Below are 17211 nucleotides of genomic sequence, written 5' to 3'. Positions count from 1 at the left end.
ATCCAATCAGAACAATAGAAAAATGGTGTAGAGCTCAGCTGGTCTATTCCGTGACGTCATTCTCCATTTAGCAGCCATATTAACAGACTCTCAACCATGTTATATGTTATATCGTTTTAACATGCTAAAATAAGGTAACATTTCTCTATTTAGCCAGAGATTGGAGGTAGAAATTTGTTCTGTGGATCCATCGAGGAGTGAGAATACAACAGGTGTTGGTACAAGAGCCGGGCAGACAAAAAGGAAGTTATCTCCTCCCAATTTGTTATTACTTTAATGAAAACTATGTATAATTACTAGTCACAACTGATGAGTCTGCCAAGTATAGGTAAGGGGAATAAAAAATTGTGGCTGTTTCAAATTTTAATTTTTCATTCCAAGCTCTATATCTTAAAAACTACCAACAACACTAGAAAATCTAAAAGAACATTATTTAAATTAGAGTAAAATTTCTGAAATATTAGCCCTAATAGAGCTAATTACGTCCAATAGTTCCCGAGATATAGCTCTTTAAAAAGCAACATTTCATAAAAATGTACCGAAATATCAGTGGTTAGTTAATTCATTTTGAGAAACCTATATCTCAGAAACTATATGACGTACAGATGTCTATTAGCAATCAAATTAAAGCTAATTTAATGTACTATAGAGTAGTTTATTATCTTTACTTTCGTAGGAATAGTAGTTTTCATAATATTTGCTAAAATAAATTGATTTATAATTGTTCGGCCAATAAGTTTGATTTATGAAAAACTTTATTTCAGTAAGTATAGGACGTACAGATGTCTGCCAGCACTCACATTAAAACTAGTTAAATTTACTATAAAACAGTTATTATTAATGTTTATCTTTGTAGGAGTAGTATTTTTTATGATATTTGACAAAATAAACTCACAAAATGTTAATTTTAGTTGTTCGAATAAAATGTTGGATTTTTGATAAAATATATCTCTAGACCCATAGGACGTACATATTCCTGCCAATACTCAAAATAAAGGAAATTTAACTTACTATAAAGTAGTATATGACACTTTTCTTCGTAGGGGTAGTAGTTTTTATGATATTCACATATGAATATATATTTGGCAAATGAAAATTTTGTCCAAACAACTATAAATCAATTTATTTTAGCAAATTTCATGAAAACTAATACTCCTACGAAAACAAACGTCATAAACTACTTTATAGCACATTAAACTAGCTTTAATTTGAGTGCTAATAGACATCTGTACGTCACATAGTTCCTGAGATATAGATTTTGCAAAATAAATTAACCAACTACTGATATTTCAGTACGGCTATATCTTGAGAAATATTGGACGTAAATAGCTCTATTAGAGCTAATATTGCAGCAAATTTACTCTTCTTTAAATAATGTTTTTTTACATTTTCTAGTGTTGTTGATAGTTGTAAAGATATAGAGTTCTGAATAAAAAATTAATTATTTTGAACTTTTTGAAACAGCCGCCATTTTTTATTCTCCCTACCAATACTTGGCAGACTCATCAGTTTTGACTTGTAATTATACATAGTTTTCAATTAATTAATCAAAAATTGGGGTGAAATAACTGCCTTTTTTTCTTTTGTTGGGCTCTTTTACTAGAAGGACTGGTGATAATTTTGATGGATTACCATAAGAAGTTTGAAACCTAATCATTCCAAATTTGAGGAGAAGTTGAAATTTCACTCTGCATAATTATTTGTTTTATGTAATTCTGTTTATATTTTATTTTTTATATTCCTTGGTTGTTATCTTGTTCTTTGTTCTTAGCCCTGATGAAGGCTATAAATTCGGTCTGAAACGTAGGCACGATTAAATAAGTTATTTCAACTTATTTGTGTTATATGTTGACCGCACCCCCCAACCATCTTCTCCTCATAGAAATAAGATTATACAAAATACGTAATGGATACATTTTATTTAATTTAAATTTTTGTTAATTTTCTGTTATATTTGGCCAAAATAAAATTACTAATTACGTAATTTTTCCCAAAATATATGACCCAAAAATTTAATTCTTGAATCGTATGTCTTTTAGTACATATTGTATTGCTTTTTTCCGTTACAAATGAAAGAATGGAAGTGTTCGCGTCCGGAGTGGATTGTTACCGCAATATAGGGGCTCAAATAAATAAAATTTGTACCATTTTGTCCTGTACCACAACAAAACTGTAGAGAAGTTTGTATTTGATAGACTTAGTACAGTTTCAGCGCGATCTATCATTACATGACAAGTACTACTTTTGGTTTACGTAAAATCCAATAGGTAGCTCTACTATCGGCGCCCGGTGTTTGATAAAACCTTTCATAAAGTATACCTTCCCGTTGTTGTTAAGCATGGCTTTAATTTAATTTTTGTTATTATTGTTACATTAGTTATGTATCATTTAAAAAAGTCACTGCGTTTGTCGTCCTATAATCAAGTGCTAGGCTTGCTAGAAGGGTCCAAAATAGTACCCAGCTATTCTTATTTCTTACATCAGTATGAAAGCAGGAGAAACAAGAAAAAAACTTCTATAAATCTTTCTTCACTATTTACTCCAGTTCCTATTAAGCCGAATTCAGAAGATGATGGTGTAGGGAAGGAACTTACCGGTGGTACGTTAACTAAAACGGACATTGCCAAAGTTCTGAACAAGTTCTATCAGAGAACCGAAGTTAAAACTGTCGCAGAAGAAAACGGCCTAGATGGTATAGAAGATTCATTCATTAAAACCATGCCTTACCATTTGAAACTAAAGTCTCATACTTCTTATTTGTTCAAGGTTATTTGCAACACCAAGTCTACTTAGGTTTTAGAAAATTCTGTCTCGAATCAGAATGTCTTCCAGCAGATCTACATATTGTGATTAATGATATCCTACGTGAATCGGCTCATGTAACGGACATATTCCCATATTATTTAAGACATGCAAAAGAGATGTTTCCTCATTTAGAATGCATGGATGATCTGAAAAGAATTAGTGATCTTACATCTCCTCCCTCATGGTGTGTTTAGTTGATTTTTTTATTTTCTTTAAAATAAGATTTATTTTTATTTTTATATACTTCAATCGTGTTTAGGTACCCTAATGCGCGAGATATGAAACGTAAAATTATTCTACATGCTGGTCCAACAAACAGTGGTAAAACTTACCATGCACTAGAGAGGTTCCTGTCGGCTAAGTCTGGAGTTTACTGTGGTCCTTTGAAACTTTTAGCTGCCGAAGTTTACAAAAAGGCTAACGAAAGAGTAAGAATTTGTAATTGTATTTTTTTTTAGTATCACTTAATTGTCATGGTGACACATTTCCATGGCAATGCTTGGTATTTATTATAGATGAAAATTAAATAATAAATAAAGCCGCAATGTTAGAAATAATAAATCTGAAACTTAGTATGCGAAAATAGTTGTTTTTATTTGAAAATATAATCTTTGTGTTTAAATAAATTAATTGGTATCCAAGTTATGTCTCAATCTCAAGGTTTCAGCCAACCTCAAGGAAAATCTTAATTATAAATTTATACCTCATATTCAATAATTTAAAAACTTCTTGCTGACTATACTGCCCAGGTCATTAATTTCGGTCAAATCATCTATTTTTTTCACTATTCCATTTAATTTTGAGACTATTAATTACAGATCAGCTTAACTCTATTGTCACTTTCTTATCTACGCCTTGATATATAAGTGATATATGTGTTGATAAGAAAGTTATGGTAGTGTTAAGTTGATCTGTAATTAATAGTTTTAAAATTTAATGGAATAGTGAAAAAATAAGTGATTTGATTGTAATTAATAATCTGGGCAGAATAGCCTGCAAAATATTTTTAAATAATTGGATGTGAGGTATAAATTTATATTTAAGATTGTCCTTGAGGATGGACGAATAGGCGGAAACTTTGTACTTTTAAAGAAATAATAAAAAGTGTTTTGAAACTTAACATGTATCCTAATTTATTCAAACAATAAAAATCAGTCAATAAAAGTTGAAAAGATTATATATAAAATAATCTTTGTGGTTTCCATTTTATTGTGGTTTAGATAAACAAAGAATATTTTTATGATGCAATCATTTTGATAGATTTCAACTGCTACTTTCTCCAATTTTAAATATGTGTTTCAACTGTGCAATAGTTACAGAATTCTTAATTCCATGAACATTAAAATTTTAAAAAAATTCAATTTGATTTAAATCATGTAATTATAGTTATGATGACACAGCATTCATCATTGATTAAATATTCATGAATACAACAATGTTGGATAAAATATAATTCCTATTACTTTTACAATTTCTGTAATTTGAAATTGCTGAAATGAAATTATAATTGCTAATAATTGTAATTGCAACACTAGATGAACTACTGTTATTGTACTTCACAATTTCAATTACTACAGCCAAATTAATTCTAAATACCAATATAGTGCTAAGTAATTGTTAGTTAGTTATTTTAATATTATCACTTGTAATTGTAATTGGTAAATGCAATTACTTAGGCTTAGAGGAATTAGATGTCAGGAAGTTTTTATTTTTTATTGAATTACAACTCATAAGAAATAGGTTTACATAAATTGAATTATAATACAGGTAATTGTAATTGCAATTACTTAGCATCAAGAAGTAATTATAATTGAGTTTCTCAATTGCAGATACAGTAATTGAATCTTTACAATTATTGAATGGAATAATAACTATTACTTTTAGTGTAATTGTTCTTTAAAACGTCTTGTACTTTTTATGTTTTAGACCATTTAATCATCTTATTGTAATTATAATCCACTTTTGCCACTGCCATGCAACCACACCAATTACTGCCAACTCTGTAATACAATAATTTATTAATTATATTGTTTTATTTATTGATATTTACATAAAAATACATCTAGTAAATGTGATGTTTTATTACAATGATATGATAAGAATTTTTTTTTCCTTTATTTTACATGTATGTAGGCCAATACCCATCTTGAAATTGATAACAATATTTAATCTAGTAAAATAAAATGAACTACGTAGTAATAGTAATTTTAAGGTTTACTTTTATATTTCTTGCTTTTTAAAATTAATCCAATATTTTTTTAAAATTGTATTTATTAAAATTTTAGGACTGATTTTATTTATGTTTAAAATTCTCAGATTGTTTAGTTTTGGTCATCTTATATTCTTTGAATAGTTATTGTTTAATATATTTATTCAAGTTTTTAGGAATAACATAATTAATTCTCCCAAAATAATGATAAATTATTTAATGAATAATAAATTACCCCACTACCCTACTCTGTTGATAACTTTCAACCGCTTCAAACCATTCTTTGGCTTTCCTTCTTTCTGTTTGGTGGGTATCCTTTTTTTTTTTTCCTGTTTTCTTGAATTTTATTTTATTCTTATGGATACGTTTCCATTATATGCTTAATACTTTTTTGTATTTTTTGTTTATATATACTTTCACTGTATATCTTATTTTATTTTCTTTAATTCAATTTGTTCATTTTTATGTAATTTTTTTCATATTTAAAATAATTTTTAGCCATACTTTAGTTTATTTTTATTTCATGTTATCTAGTTTACTTTTATTTTATGTTATCTTATTCTGTTACTTAATTTTATTGGTTTGTATCTTTTTTTAAATTTGATGAAGCCCTGCAACATGGGGGGACTCGAATTGACTCATAAGAAATAGTTTATTTACTATTTCTGTTATTTTGATAACACCCAGACCATTATCCTTTAATTTATTTTAAGAATAAGATTTTATTTTATAATAGAGCAACTTTTAGGGAAAAACAAACATCCCTGAAATGTTTATCCATGTTTTATTTATGAATTGGATAATGTTTTGGACTTAATATTGTCCAATTTTTAAATTATCATCTACAATCTTTAAAAATTTATTTATCATTTTGCTAAATTACAACTTTTTTTTATTTTTTATCGAGTCAGAACCATTATTCAGTTCATTAATTAAAGATGTACAGAGTTTTAAGGGTATTTGGTTTTCCATAAATTCCTACGTGTAAGAGTATATGACCCTTGCCAAATAGTTTATACTATTATTTTTAATTTTATTTTAAATAGATCATTTTAAACGTTTAAAATAAATTAATCAGCAAAAATGATTTTTATCATTTTGTGAAACTTCTCTCTCACCTTCTAATTTTTATTCTTATATTAAGTTTCTATATTGCGTTTCATATTCTATTGGTTTTGACTTTTGTGTTTAAAAGTACTTGACAATTTTAGTATAATAATGATATTTTTAGGGAACCCCATGTGACTTGGTTACGGGTGAAGAACGAAAATACGCTCTTGGCGAAGGCAATCCAGCTAGTCATATATCTTGTACTGTAGAAATGACATCTATAAATACCCCTTGTAAGTGGAAAATATGCTTTTTGCATGATAATATTTTTAAAAAGATTTTTTTTTTACTAATGTGGAGGCGGAAAATATATGGGTTTTTCTTTTATTATTGATTTGTTAAACTATTTATTTTTTCTGTTACTATTTCTATTCTATTACCATTTCATCTACAAAAAATGGCCTTCTAAATTATTGATTCAGTTAATTTATAAACTAAAAGTGTATTCTGTGTTTTATTCACTTACTGTTGACAAAAAGTTAATGATTGTGATAAAGCAGGTGGAGCTATACTAGCTCATACTGTAAAGCCATTACAATTAAAAGGGAAAACCCGTCAACTTTTGTTAAGACTGTATTTTACCTGAATTTAAATTAAAATAAAATCTATAAAAGGATGATACTATAAAAGGATGATAGTCTGGGTGGTCGAAAGAACTCAAATAGTAATTAAACTATTTATTATGAGCGAATGTTTCGCTCCACCACAGAGCTACATTAAAAAAGATACAAAAAACTAAAATAACGTAACAAAGTCAAAGAATAGATAACATGAAATAAAAGTAAACTAAGTTATGGCTAAAAATTATTTAAAATATTAAAAAGAAAAAAATTATATAAAAAAGAATAAATTGAATTAACGAAAATAAAAATAAGATATTCAGTGGAAAGTATAAATAAACAAAAAATACAAAAAGGTATTAGACAATTAATGGAAAATGGAAATAACAGCATAAGATAAAAAAGAAATATGAAAATTCATTACATGCTCGAAGACAGAAAATAAGGGATATAAGAATAAAATAAAGATCAATGAAAATGAAAAATGAAAATAATAAATAATCAATGAAAAAGGAAAATAATGAATAGAATTGGACACCCTGATGAAGCCCTCCTAAGTAGGACGAAACTTTGGCTAACAATAAATAGTTTAATTACTATTTGAGCCCTTTTGACCGCACATGGACTGTTTTAACTTGACCTTCCTCAAATTTTAAGTTATGAAGGAATTAGTTCCAGGTCTAGGTATTATGATATCAGAAGGGATTTAGTTAGAAAAAGTGATATTGAGAAAAATGATTATATTAAAATAGGATGAAATAACTGGTGGAAGGGGGAAGGCCGAAAGAATAGATCACTCTTTTGACCCTCAAGAGTACACCCCCACTCCCATTCGCCCTCTTTGCGTCTAATTATTCACTTATCCTCTAGGTGGTGCTGGGTTACGTGGAAATCATTGTGGCATATGGCGCCCCCCCTCTAGTATTTATGAATATACTGCCCAGCTATATAACCCCAACACATAATTGTTATTCCTGTGGACTGAACATGGACCATGTACCTTTTATATAAGGTCAATCAACGATCTTTCAATAAAATAAATCCTTTGAAAATAAATTATATACATGTACAAAAAAAAAATTAATAAAACTTAAAATTATTGCAAGCTTAATAATAGAACTAAATAAAGAAAATCAGATTTAAATCAAAATAATAAATTCTTCATAAAAATAAAAAATTAAGTAAACTGAGTTCATTAGAGCTATAATGTCAAGGGTGATAAAATTAAAATATTGTTTTTATATCACTGTGGATGAGAGATGGGATCCTGGTTGTGGATAAATACTTCTTGTTGTACTCCTGGAGAATGAGCCAAAGAAAGTTGAAGACGACCATTTGCCTTTGAGGATTAATTCTGGTGGGTCTGGTGGGCGTCTGAGAGCAAAAACTTTTTGAAGTACATTTTTCAATGTTCAGACTTATCATCCAGTTTTTGAAGTATTATTCTAGATCATTAAGGTGACTTTGAAAAGTATTTCTAATGATTATTATGTCATCATGTTGAGAGAACACTGCTGTATTTATCCATGCCTTGATGGGAGAGGGTGCGGTCAGCAAAAAAGAACATAAGTAAAGAAAAATTATTCATTCATGGCTAAACTCAGTTTAGCCAGTATATCTGAATGATATATGATGAAGACCTGAAACTCAGGTCCAAACAACGGCATGAATAAATAATTTTTGTTTATTTATGTTCTTTTTTGCTTACCGCACCTCCTGATCATCTTATCCAAATATGTAATTAACTATTAAAAACTATGTTAGCATTCTTAGTCGCATTTTATAAAATTTATTTTATAGTACTGGCCAATCACATGAGTTGATCTCAATACTGCTACGACCAATTCATGTTCTATTATTTTACTTTTTTTCACATTCGATATTTTATTTATTTAATAATTTTATAGAATAATTTATACTGACAAAATCTGTTTTAGACGAAGTTGCTGTGATAGATGAGATCCAACTAGTCCGAGATCCGAGTCGCGGATGGGCTTGGACTAGAGCTCTGCTCGGTTTGATGGCGGAAGAAATACACCTGTGTGGCGAGGAAGCGGCATTCGATTTACTGTCCGCTTTAGCACTTATGTGCAACGAGGAAATTGAGGTAGTCTAAAGGTTCATGATAATGTTTTCTAATAGAATGATTCATTCGAATTGGTTGCCATGGCATTCTAGGGTGCTACAAGCAAATCCCAGGGCCTCTGTGGCAATAATATTTAATTTTTACAATGATAAATGAAATATAATTCATTAATATAAAACGGCAATACCATCATCTCATTGTCTATATCACTTATAGGCCATTTGGCTTATGAATAAATATTTAACTTAGAAATTTTCAATGTTTTATTTATTTATTTATTTTTTTTATATGTATAGATATCAGTTTAAGTGATTTCCTGTTAAAAAGTAGTATACCTGTTATTTTCTATTTTTTTTTTTTTTTAGATACATAAATATAAGAGGTTGACTTCATTGACAGTCGAAGAGAAGCCTCTTGAATCTCTGGCAAATGTAAAACCCGGTGACTGTATTGTCTGTTTTAACAAAAATGATATCTATTCGGTAAGAAAAAAGTTTTATATTTATACTATACTCAACCATTAATTATTAGTAGTGAAAATTGAGACAGAGACTTCTGGGAAAATTGTTTTTAGATTCAGCGCCAAAGTCTCAGGCTCTTCACTATCGTCCTCCAAACTCAATGTAACCATCAGCCATTTTGTTTCAAAATCACTGAATTCCTTACATCGTGTTCCTCTATCCACTCCTCGAACACCAGAACCCGTTCAATCGATAATTATACTCCATCACATAGAACTGCTTCCTTTGACAAATCCTTTCTTGTTCGTTTGATGTAATCCTCTATTGACTCTATTTGTAATACCCGATGCAATTGGCTATTTCTTACAAACCAAGGAGTATGCACTGCGATTCTTAGGACTCAATTTTGAAAAGATCGTAATTTTTTTTCTTTTTCGTAAAGGATACTGCTCCCCAGACTTTACAGCTGTTCATCAGTTGTGGCCTGAGAATTGTTTTAAAAATAAGAACAGTTGTTTCTGGTTTTAGGATAGGATACAGCATTGCTAACCTTGCGTAGGTTTGAGTTAGCTAGAATATGGTGATTCCAGGTAAGGCGACGATTGAGGTGAATTCATTACTGTTTCACTAGCAGGATTCCATTTCATTTTAAGAATTTTACCTTTGAGGATTAATTCTGGTAGGTCTGGTGGGCGTCTGAGAGTAAAAACTTTTTGAAGTACATTTTTCAATGTTCAGACTTATCATCCAGTTTTTGAAGTATTATTCTAGATCATTAAGGTAACTTTGAAAAGTATTTCTAGTGATTATTATGTCATCATGTTGAGAGAACACTGCTGTATCGTCAGCAAACATCCCATATTTGAGAATCTACTGTAATTTGTAATTTTTTTTTTTTTTTTTGTAAATCATGACTTATAAATAGGATAAGTTTTATAATAAAATAAAATAATTTATCTTCTTGTAATTTTATTTTAGTATGTATTTTCTAAATTAGGTTAGTCGTACTCTCGAAGCTAAAGGACATGAAGCTGCTGTTATCTACGGTGGTTTACCTCCTGGAACAAAATTAGCACAAGCACAAAAATTCAATGATCCAGAACATTCTTGTAAACTTTTAGTTGCTACCGATGCAATCGGAATGGGACTCAACTTGTAAGTTTAAGATATTTCATTTATTAATTCAAAATTATTTCTTTATGTAGTTAATAACATTATAGATACATAAATAGTGTTGAAAAATATGTATAGTCTAAACTATACATTTCTTTCAGTACTATCTATGTAACTATAACGTTAGCTATTTTCTAATCATTTTGTAATTCGTTTTATTCTTTACAAATGCGAAACGTGCCCTAAGAAAAATGTGAACGAAGAATCTTCTTACGACGAAGAACAGTGCCTTAAGGTTTTTGAAAATAAAGTATTACGAATAATATTCAGACCAAAAAAGGGATGAGTTAACCTGAGAATTTTTTAGAAGTCTACACTATGCTGAATCGAGGGAACTGCACTAAATATAGATCAGATTATAGCATTATGGTGTATAAGATGAATATGTAAGGTTGTGGGACCTGGTAACAAACAGATCCCTTAGATATTGAACACTGAACCAATGGTTAAATGTCCAATGGGTAGACCGAAAGGTAGATGCGAGGATTGCGTTCAGACTGATTTAGTAAATTTGGGTTTGGAGGGGTGTCACTGGACTGAGGTATGTAGAAAACGATTTGTGGTATTGGCATCAAATCTTCGTGTTCCTAAGCCTTTATTATTTATTATATTAGGAAAAAATATTCCAAGATCATATTCGTCGGGTACCCTAATTCCTTCTTCTTGAACAAGATTTTTCTGCGATTTTCATTGCTGTGAAAAGTTATGTTTTTCTGTTGTTTATTTTTTTTGAGTGGCATAAAAGCCAGTATGGCCAATAAGGCCTATTGTGTGTCAATAACATTACGACAAAGTTGCGATTATCACCACAACATTCTGGTGAACTCGTTAAAGCTTAAGGTTTGAAGATCCTAAGAATCTAAGTAAACTTGAGGGATTGATCAGCTCACATCGCTTAGGATCCACCCCAAACAGCGGGATACGTAAACAAATTTATTTAATCTACAGCGACCTGTAATTATCCTAAAAGAACTCCTGGCCAGCCAAAGCAGTTCATCGCTTCAGGCCCTACGGTGTTCATCTAGGAACAGCTTAGACTGTCGTTGTCTTTTATTAAGCCAGTGGCACTTGGCTCTTAATCCGTAAGCTGCCTTTATGATGCTTTTGGTGTAGCTCAGGCTTATGCTACACACAAGCTCAGGAGTAATAGGAATGGTTTCAGAGCCATTCTTTGCAAGTCTGTCAGCATGCTCGTTTCCAGTGATGCCTCATTGACCCGACACCCATTCAATGCTGCCTTTATTAATGCATGAGAGTTTGGATCGTCGAGTGATGGGGTTGTTGAGTGCCCGTATTGCTGCCTGGCTATCTGCATAATGTTTATTGTAATTCTTCTACCACAGAGCCCTTCCTTTTTAAGAGTACTGGCCCAATGATTTATCGCAAATGTTTCTGATTGAAATACTAAAATATTAAACCACTGCAGGAGGATAGATATACCTTCTGATGGCTTATCGTCCCGCCAGATGCCAGCTTCTGAGCCTTGGGCTGTTACGGAGCCATCAGTGTAGTAATTAATGCCATTGCCATTGCAATTCTGAAACCTAGTTTAGTGCCTTTATATCTGCGGATTTATGAGTCCGAGTGCATGGATGGCACCCTATTCTCGTCTATCCGCTGAGCTATCTTCCCATGTCCTGGATCTAGCATCTTGTTTAACAAGCCTATACATGTTGTTTAGAGCTTGTGCTTCGATCTGGTGCAGTGGAATCAGGCTCAGCATGACTCCCATTGCCGTTGTAGGAGTGGTGCTCATAGCTCTGGTAATCATAAGGCAGGTGAGCCTCTATAGTCTGTCAAGTATATTTCTATGCAAACCTACTTTGGCTCTGTGCCACCATACCATGGCTGCATATAAGACCATTGGTCTAACGACTGTAATATACAGCCAATATACCATTCTAGGTTTAACCCCCAATTCTTGCCTACTGTGTGCCTGCAGACCCATAGGTATTTAAGGGCTTTACTAGGTTTCTCCTGCACGTACTTGTCCCATCGTCACTTGTGATCCGGAATAATCCCCAGGTGTTTCACCTCTTTAACTTGGTTTCAATGGCTTTGATTCGGTTCAATATAGGTGATCTAATTGTCACTTTTCTCTTTTTAGTAAAGATGCAGACCTGAAGATACTTTCCTTCAATTAGGATTGCAATATCATGTGCTTAAACCTGTGTATAATAACCTGCACCTGCAGTGTTCAGGGTTGTCAGGAAAGACTCAACAACGAAGCGCAACAGTAAGGGAGAGAGCACACAACCCTACGAGCAACCCCCTTTGGATCTAATCTATAGTTCAGATTGCCCTAGTTCCGATTTGAGGATCCTTTGTTCCAGCATGGAAGTTATCCATCCAGATATGATGGGATCTATATTTCTATTCCTTAGCAGATCATTAATGGCACTATAGGGAGTTTTATCAAATGCAACTTTGATGACAGCGAAGTTGTCAACTGTGATCTCTTTTTGATCAAGTGATTTTTTAATCTCTGAGACCAAGTTGTGTAGGGATACCTCGCAGGATTTCCGCAGATTGTTTGGAATGTATAGCGTACTAAGGGTATGTTTTTTTTTTTTTTTTTTTTTTTTTTTTTTTTTTTTTTTTTTTTTTTTTTAGTGAAACTTCTAAACCGATGTTCTAAAACTCCAGAAAAAAAAAATTATACGGGAGTAAATTGATTTCGTGATGCGAGATGAAACGGAAGTGGTGTGGGTGGGGAAAACGCTGGTCAATTCTAGCAGAAATTGTTTTATATTGTAATAGGAGAATAGGAACTTTATTTTGGTTAATGTGTAAATCAAATAATTTATCTTCTCCAATCAGTAATCTACGGTCAACTATCTACATCTCCTTATGTATCCTTTAAATTTAATAATATTCATTGGTATTTCTTTTTTTTTTATTTAATCCGTCATTGGTCGCTGCATGAGAATTTCTCTCACATTAATTGTTTTTCTGGTCTGGAATCTACTAGAGGGAGACTTTGGTTTCCATTTTCCTGGAAACTGTAATTTATAGTCTCTTCCTTCTATACCTCGCCCCCTCCACCACTCTAGCAGCTCTGGCTTTGTTCAGCCCTCTTTCCCTGACAATATACCCTTCTCATGATACATTATCTCACACGTGACTGAGGGTGCTATAAAAAAAAAATATTTAAGTTCTGAGGATTTTTCTCATGCGCGCCAAGTGTATTTAATCCAGAAAAATGTTGAAAAAAAATAGCAGAACTAGGGAAACATAGGCTTGAAGAGGCAGGAACTTCATTAGGTTCATATTATTTACTATGAATTGTATTTCGATACTATAAGTGTATATTATGGTGGTCTTTATAACAAAAATTTGTCTTTTCATGTTTTCACTTCATCGCTGCGCTGTATAAATACTATTTTTTGTAAATTTGTGGGTTATATTCAGGCATTCTAAACAAAAAAAGAATTGCTACTAGTGTAAAAGGCCGATATGTCCCAGTCATACAGTATTCACTTGCACCAGTCGTGCACAAGATTTCTTCAGACTGAGCAGTTTTTATAAGATTAGTGTTATGTTCTTATAATATAATATATCTGTATTTTGATTCTTTTTATAACTTTTTAAGTCTCAAAATATTATATTATGTTTATTACTATTTTATAATTATGTTTGTTTTTTGAATTTTTTAAAACTAGTTTGCTTATGTATCAAAATACTTTTTTTTTTGTTGTTATGCGTAAATAAACCTAATCTGAATCAAAATTTTATATTTTAGAAAATACATTTTAGAGCTCTAAATAAGAAATGTGAGAAAAAGTCTCATCTACAAATTATTACATACTGTAATATCCTCTTTTATGAATAAATGAAAAAATGAAAAATGAAAAAATAAATAGTTAATTTTATATATAAATGGTTTTAGTTATGTTTTTATTTTATGTATCAACGTTAAATATTGTAGTATTAAATCTAAAAAGCAAGCTAACCAATTTTCATCAGTAAAATATGTAGTTACAAAAGATATTGTTCAAAGCCAAGATGGCCTGGCATGTCCTTTCAAAATTCCGTTGAATCACGGCCATGTTAAGCAGATTCAAATATTTTAAAAAACTTTATTTTAACTTCCCATCATAATTGAAATTACAATATTTAAGTACAATACATTGCTACAATTGATGTTGAGAACTAATAACGAGAGAAGGGGAAGGAAGGTTTTGGTTTGTGGCATCATTCATTGCTTAGGCGGGAGATGTATGACATTGCCTAGAGGTAGGATGTCCAGAAGATACCTTAGCTACTCTCAGTGGGAGACATCTTGAAAAAAGAAGATATCGAAGAGTCACCCAAGAATAATAAAGGACTCTTAGTTTCAATAATCATCAAAGGAAGATTGCGTAATTGGTTCACTAACCAAATGCTCGAAATAGAATTGAAGTGGATTTATAAAGGTAGCTAATAAATAATTTAATTCAGCGTCATTAGTAGCTGAATGTATGTTCTGATTGCCTAGAAACCCGTCCTCAGATTAAGAGTCTATTATATTATATTTAAATAAAATTATCCTATCTGTTAAATATTAAAACTTTTACTTGAAGAAGTTTGTCAGGGGGTGCGGTCAGCAAAGAACAACATAAATAAACAAAACCATATTTATTTATTTTATGCCGACGTTTCGACCTGAGTTTCAGGTCTTCATCAGGGCTATAGAACAAAAGAGATAACAACACCAATTAGAGTAACATAGATTTATGTTGTTCTTTGCTGACCGCACCCCCCGACAAACTTCTTCAAGCATTAATCTACGGTCAACTATCTACACCTCATTAAAACTTTTAATTTGAACCTAAGCTATACCTAAGGTATGAGTAAAAATCTATTTAAAATTCCATTTATTTTATTTAAATAATTTTTTAATATTACAATACCTTTACAGCCATCATTTTAATTTTGTAGGAGTATTAGGAGAGTTGTTTTTTACTCACTTTTAAAGCCGACTACTAATGAAAAAGGTGAGAAAGAAATAGATATTCTTTCTATATCGCAGGCGCTACAGATTGCAGGGCGAGCAGGAAGGTTCGGTACTCAGTTTGAAAAAGTATGTTTTAGTTTTTTTATTATTAATATTTTAGAATCTTTTACTTCTTAGAGGTTATTTATTATTTTATTTTTTGTCTTAAAGGGATACGTTACAACCTTCAAACCTGAAGATTTACCAGTTCTTCAGACGCTGTTGAAGCAGGCTCCTGAGGCCATAACAAAGGCTGGATTGCACCCAACTGCTGAACAAATAGAACTGTATGCCTACCACTTACCTCATTCTACTCTTTCGAATCTTATTGTAAGGTTTTGTGTTTTTAATGAATATTTTTTTATTTTTTTTGAATAATCAGTATTTTTATTAAAGTAATCATTTGATGGAAATAATTTTTTATTATTTTTCTTTAATATGAAGATGGTCAGTGGGTGCAGTTAATGAAGTAGAAGTAGAAATGAATATAAATAATTGAAAATTATTTTATTTATGCCAACATTTTACCCTAAATTTTATAACTTTATCTGGGCTAAAAAACAAATACAAATCGTGATAATAACCATATAGTGAAAAAGCAAAAGAAAAGTATAACAAGAAATTAAGAAGATAACAATTAATATTAGGTTGGTACACGTGAAATATCGGATTTTTTTACATGCAAATATTTCTCTTTCTGTTTTCATTTTCATTCATATAATATATTATGATTACATTAAATTGGCTCCTTTCACCTCTTTTTGGCAGTTAACGTTAATGTTAATGTTAAATAAAATGATGAGTTATGAAATTTTAAACTTTTTATTTTTATAAATAGAATTTATTGAATTAATTGTTTGTAATTATTTATAACATAAATCTTAATTATTTACTTAATCCAATTTGAACCTGATCTATTCATTTTAATATTTTCAGAGTATATTTGAAGAAATTTGTACTGTAGATGACTCATTATATTTCATGTGTAATATGGAAGATTTTAAGTTTCTCGCTGACATGATTCAACATGTACCATTGCCTCTTAGGACGAGATATGTCTTCTGTTGTGCTCCACTAAACCGAAAAATGCCATTTGTATGTTCAATGTTTCTGAAGGTATGTTGTAATGAATTATTATTTTTAAAACCACAATATTAATAAATTTTAATTCTTTATAAATTTTCTAGCATCTTAACATATACTAAGAGACAATATGTGAACACTGTTCCTAAATTTTACAAAATTTGTTTATAATTTTTTTTAACCAAGTCTATTAATGGCTTATAATTTATGTTAATTTATTTCATTGAATTTTTAATTTATTTTGTCTTATTATACAGTAGGTTTTTTTTTAAATTTTCCTACTGTTTAAAACTATAAATATGTAAAAAATTAAATTCAAATCACTTCATTGTATCATGCAAAAGATATTTGCACTTTAACATTTGCCATGTGCTAACTATAGCTTTATGGAAATCTGTACATAGTAATCAATAAAAACAACTATAAAAAAATATTAGAAAAATCAATCAATTAAATTTGAAAAATAAGAAAGGAGTAACATTTATTGCATGACATATTGTATGAGAAAGATAAGTAAACTGATTAAAACAATAGTTGACTATAGATTTCAGATAAGGAAAAATATGATAACTGTGTTAAATTGATTTGTAATTAAAAGTTATGTTAAAGTGAAGAGTGACAAAATAGGGTAATTTTACTCTATGTCTTAGTTCTCAACAAACAAACACTCACTAACTGTAAACAAAACATTTTGTCTTCTTTCCCAAAATGCTATTTCTAAAGTTCAACAAAGATTCTCTTCACCTCCG

The 17211-nt window shown here is 30.4% G+C and overlaps 1 protein-coding gene across 2 annotated transcripts in view; it reads left to right on the top strand.

The window, feature by feature from the left end:
* Nucleotides 1-2307: 2307 nt before the first annotated feature.
* Suv3 (Suv3 helicase) overlaps nucleotides 2308-17211 on the top strand; it is a gene marked incomplete in the record, with an annotated part of 22231 nt that continues 7327 nt past the window's right edge. For both annotated transcript variants that reach the window (XM_067051350.1, XM_067051353.1), the window contains 10 exon segments: nucleotides 2308-2692; nucleotides 2767-2989; nucleotides 3065-3233; nucleotides 6246-6357; nucleotides 8622-8791; nucleotides 9136-9252; nucleotides 10229-10386; nucleotides 15325-15466; nucleotides 15551-15709; nucleotides 16316-16495. In XM_067051350.1, the coding sequence (XP_066907451.1) occupies nucleotides 2380-2692; nucleotides 2767-2989; nucleotides 3065-3233; nucleotides 6246-6357; nucleotides 8622-8791; nucleotides 9136-9252; nucleotides 10229-10386; nucleotides 15325-15466; nucleotides 15551-15709; nucleotides 16316-16495 (1743 nt within the window).

Source organism: Halyomorpha halys, unplaced genomic scaffold, assembly GCF_000696795.3.
Source record: "Halyomorpha halys isolate HHAL.00 unplaced genomic scaffold, Hhal_1.1 Scaffold615.1, whole genome shotgun sequence".
Taxonomy (NCBI): domain Eukaryota; kingdom Metazoa; phylum Arthropoda; class Insecta; order Hemiptera; family Pentatomidae; genus Halyomorpha; species Halyomorpha halys.
This window is presented reverse-complemented; position numbering and strand designations above follow the sequence as displayed.